The sequence below is a fragment of the Mandrillus leucophaeus genome, unplaced genomic scaffold (assembly GCF_000951045.1).
Source record: "Mandrillus leucophaeus isolate KB7577 unplaced genomic scaffold, Mleu.le_1.0 Scaffold313, whole genome shotgun sequence".
In the NCBI taxonomy this organism is placed as follows: Eukaryota; Metazoa; Chordata; class Mammalia; order Primates; family Cercopithecidae; genus Mandrillus; species Mandrillus leucophaeus.
In genome coordinates this window covers 625987-630053 of record NW_012103288.1, presented here as the reverse complement: position 1 = coordinate 630053, position 4067 = coordinate 625987, and the positions used below count along the sequence as shown (strand labels likewise).

The 4067-nt window shown below is 45.2% G+C and overlaps 1 protein-coding gene across 3 annotated transcripts in view; it reads left to right on the top strand.

The window, feature by feature from the left end:
- The window catches only part of CCDC65 (coiled-coil domain containing 65), a 40159-nt gene that overhangs the window by 12840 nt on the left and 23252 nt on the right, over positions 1-4067 (top strand). For all 3 annotated transcript variants that reach the window (XM_011987612.1, XM_011987616.1, XM_011987613.1), the window contains exons 3-4: positions 2727-2896; positions 3735-3873. In XM_011987612.1, the coding sequence (XP_011843002.1) occupies positions 2727-2896; positions 3735-3873 (309 nt within the window). The remainder of the gene's footprint in view (positions 1-2726; positions 2897-3734; positions 3874-4067) is intronic.

Here is a 4067-nt window from a genome sequence, read left to right as displayed (position 1 = left end):
GAACAAGACCCTGACTCAAAACAAAAAGAAATAGAGATGGGGTCTAGATGTAGTGATCCAGTAAGGAAAAAAAAAAAAAAAAAGAGAGAGAGAGAAAGAAATAGAGATAGGGCCCTCACTCTGTTGCCCAGGTTAGTCTCAAACTCTCGGCCTCAAACCCTTGCTTCAAATGATCTTCCTGCCTCAGCCTCCCAAAGATCTGGGATTACAGGTGTGAGCCACTGTGTCTGGCCTGATTTTCTAATAGTATCGTTCATTTTTTGTTCATTAGCTTGAGTATTTCTGAAAAGAGATACTTCCCCTCAATTTCTATTCAATTACTCAAAGCTATAGTTTATACAGGAAAAGCAAGATAAATGCTTGATTATTTCTCTTGCCTTTATTTAACAGTTTTTAAAAAAATTGGTTGTCTGGTATCCTCCAGTGATAACTGATTAAAAAACAAAACAAAAAAAACCTTCTGGCTGGGCGCGGTGGTTCACACCTGTAATCCCAGCACTTTAGGAGGCCGAGGCGGGTGGATCACGAGGTCAGGAGTTCAAGACCAGCCTGACTAACATGGTGAAACCCCATCTCTACTAAAAAATACAAAAAGTTAGCTGGGTGTGGTGTGTAATTCCAGCTACTCCGGGAGGCTAAGGCAGGAGAATCACTTGAACCTGGGGGGCGGAGGTTGCAATGAGCCGAGATGGCGCCACTGCACTCCAGCCTGGGTGACAGAGTAAGACTCCATCTCAAAAAAATAAATAAATAAATAATAAAAAATAAAAATAAATAAATAAATAAAAATTCATTGCACTTGGCTTCTCACAGAATGACTGTTAGGCTCCTGGAGGGATCATCCTAAGAACAAGCATTCTAAGGGGCGGGAAGCAGAAACTGCCAGGCCAGCCAAGGGTTATGCCTGGGACTGGCATAGTGTCACTTCCACCGTATTCTATTGACCCATGTAGTCATAGGGTCTGCCCAAATTCAAGGAGCTGGAAGAAGAGACACCACCTTTTGATAGGGGAGTGGCAAGGTCACATAGCAGAGAATCGTAGGATGGGAGATATTGCTGTGATTTTCTTTGGAAAATCTGCCTCAGTGAGGCACTTCATGTTGGTTCCTGGGTCCTTCTGACATGACCCTTTTGGTCTTTGATAGCTTCTTTGCTATCTTTTATGATAAGATACTCCAGGTTCTGCCTGGAGCGGTGGCTCATGCCTGTAATCCCAGCACTTTGGGAGGCCGAGTCAGGCGGATCATAAGATCAAGACCATCCTGGCCAACATGGTGAAACCCTGTCTCTACTAAAAATGTAAAAAATTAGCTGGGCGTGGTGGCAGGTGCCTGTAGTCCCAGCTACTCAGGAAGCTGAGGCAGGAATCATTTGAACCCAGGAGGCTGAGGTTACAATGAGCCAAGATCACACCACCACATTCCAGACTGGTGACAGAGCAAGACTCCATCTCAAAAAAAAAAAAAAGATACCCCAGGGTCAACTCATTTTCTGCATCAGACCTCAAAGCACTCATTTCTCCAAGAATCCCTGATCCCTTTCAGGGGTGGCTACATCACTGTAAATGTTAGTCATCCACAGGACACTGGCTGGCTTCATGGGGCTCCTTGCTATCACTTTTTTTTCTTCTTCTTCTTCTTTGAGACGGAGTCTCGCTCTCTTGCCCAGGCTGGAGTGCAGTGGCATGATCTCAGCTCACTGCAACCTCGGCCTCCTGGGTTCAAGGAATTTTCCCGCCTCAGCCTCCCAAGTAGCTGGGATTACAGGCACGCGCCACCACGCCCAACTAATATTTGTATTTTTATTATTTATTTATTTATTTTGAGACAGAGTCTCGCACTGTCACCCAGGCTGGAGTGCAGTGGCGCAATCTCAGCTCACTGCAACCTCTGCCTCCTAGGTTTAAGCAATTCTCCTTGCCTCAGCCTCCCAAGTAGCTGGGATTACAGGCGCCTGCCACCATGGTCGGATTTTTTTTTTTTTTTGTATTTTTAGTAGAGATGGGGTTTCACTATGTTGGCCAGGCTGGTCTCGAACTGTTGACCTCATGATCCACCCACCTTGGCCTCCCAAAGTGCTGGGATTACAGGCTTGTGCCACTGCGCCCGGCATTTTTGTATTTTTACTAGAGACAGGGCTTCGCCATGTTGGTCAGGCTGGTCTTGAACTTCAGACCTCGTGATCTGCCTGCCTCCCAAAGTGCTGGGATTTTGGCCTCCCAAAGTGCTGGGATTACAGGTGTGAGTCACTGTGCCCAGCCTTTTTTTTTTTTTTTTTTTTGAGACAGGGTCTTGTTCTGTCACCCAGGCTGGAGTGCAGTGGCATGATCTCAGCTCACTGCAACTTTGAACTCTTGGGCTTAAGCAATCCTCCTGCCCAAGTCTTGTGAGTAGCTGGGACTACAGCCTGGGTAATTTTTATGTTTTTTGTTTTTTTTTTTTTTGTAGAGATTGGGGGGTCTCACTGTGTTGCCCAGGCTAGTCTTGAGCTCCCAGGCTCATGTAATCCTCCCACCTTGGCTGCCCAAAATGCTGGGATTACAGATGCGAGCCATCTTGCTCAGCCCTTGCCATCACTCTTGCTTTACACGAGTGAGGAGGACAACTAGCATTCTTAAAGCCAAATTGGCAGTAGGAACAAATAAAAAACTGCAAGCTGAATATATTTTTATTTTCTCACACAGATGCCATTCAGCTGGAATGGTAACTCTCTCTTTCTGGCCTAGTCTTTAGCTAAAGATCTGTCCGAAGCTGAGGAGCAGTACGCCCGTGCCCTGCGTAGCCACTTGCACAATGTTGACCAGCTTTTGGCCCTGCAGAGGCACCGGCTCAGTCTCCTGGAGGAAAGTTACAACATGGAGCTGGAAGCCCTAACCAAGGAGTTTGAGACAGAAAGGTATGGGGGCCTAAGAGAAGATGGGGAATTGAATCCAGGGGAGTGTCCAGAGTCTGTGTCAAGGAGTTGCCTGTAAGCAAGTGGCTAGTATCTTGGAGCATCCCACATTGATTATCACAGGACCCCCAGTAGAGAATATCTTGGTTCCTTTTAAACAAACTCTGGCTTAAGTTTGCAGCTCTAGCTTCCCTTTACTTACGTCAGGCCCCCTATCTGTGTGCCTTCACCACCCACTTTCTTCTTTTTTCTTTCACTATTTTTTTCTTTCTTTATTTATTTTTTTTATTGTGTTTTGTTTTTTCAAGACAGAGTCGCGCTCTGCCGTCCAGGCTGGAGTGCAGTGGTGCGATCTCAGCTCACTGCAACCTCTGCCTCCTGGGTTCAAGCAATTTTCCTGCCTCAGTGTCCCCAGTAGCTGGGACTACAGGTGCGTGCCACCTCACCTGGCTAAGTTATTGTTTTACTTTTTTTTAATAACTCTTTTTTTTTCTTCTTTTTAAGTTTAACTCCTCAAATTCCTTTTACCAACTACCCATTTTCAACTATCAAAATCCTACCCATTTGGCAGGGAACAGCGATGGGAGAGAGACTTCTCACTGTAACCTTTTGTACTTTTTTGAAAGTACATGAATGTATTACCCATTCAGAAATCAAAATAAAATAACTGTATTCATTCTTTCTAGTCCTAAAAAGAATAGAGCCTTCCCTCTCTCTGTTCTCCATCAGTACCTGAGAGTTTGTACCATTCACATAGATTTATTACATACTGCTTTGAATTGTCATTATTGGTCAATATCCTGTATCCCTCAGAGCAGGGACAGTGTCTTGTCTCCTACAGGAAGACAATTATTGACCAACATGAGAAAGAGATTCACTATCTACAAGATATCTTCATGGCCATGGAGCAGAACTATATAGATTCTGAGTATGAAAGCAAGCTGGAGTTCCAGAGCATGTGGAATGATCTCAAAAACATGGTACGGAGGGACAGTAGATAGACAAGAAGTGGAAGGAGGTGATAGAAAAATGCTCAAGGAGGCTGGGAACAGTGGCTTACACCTGTAATCCCAGCACCTTGGTAGGCCAAGGCAGGAGGATCACTTGAGACTAGGAGTTCAAGACCAGCCTGGGCAACACAGAGAGACTGCCATCTCTACCCTCCAACCAAAAA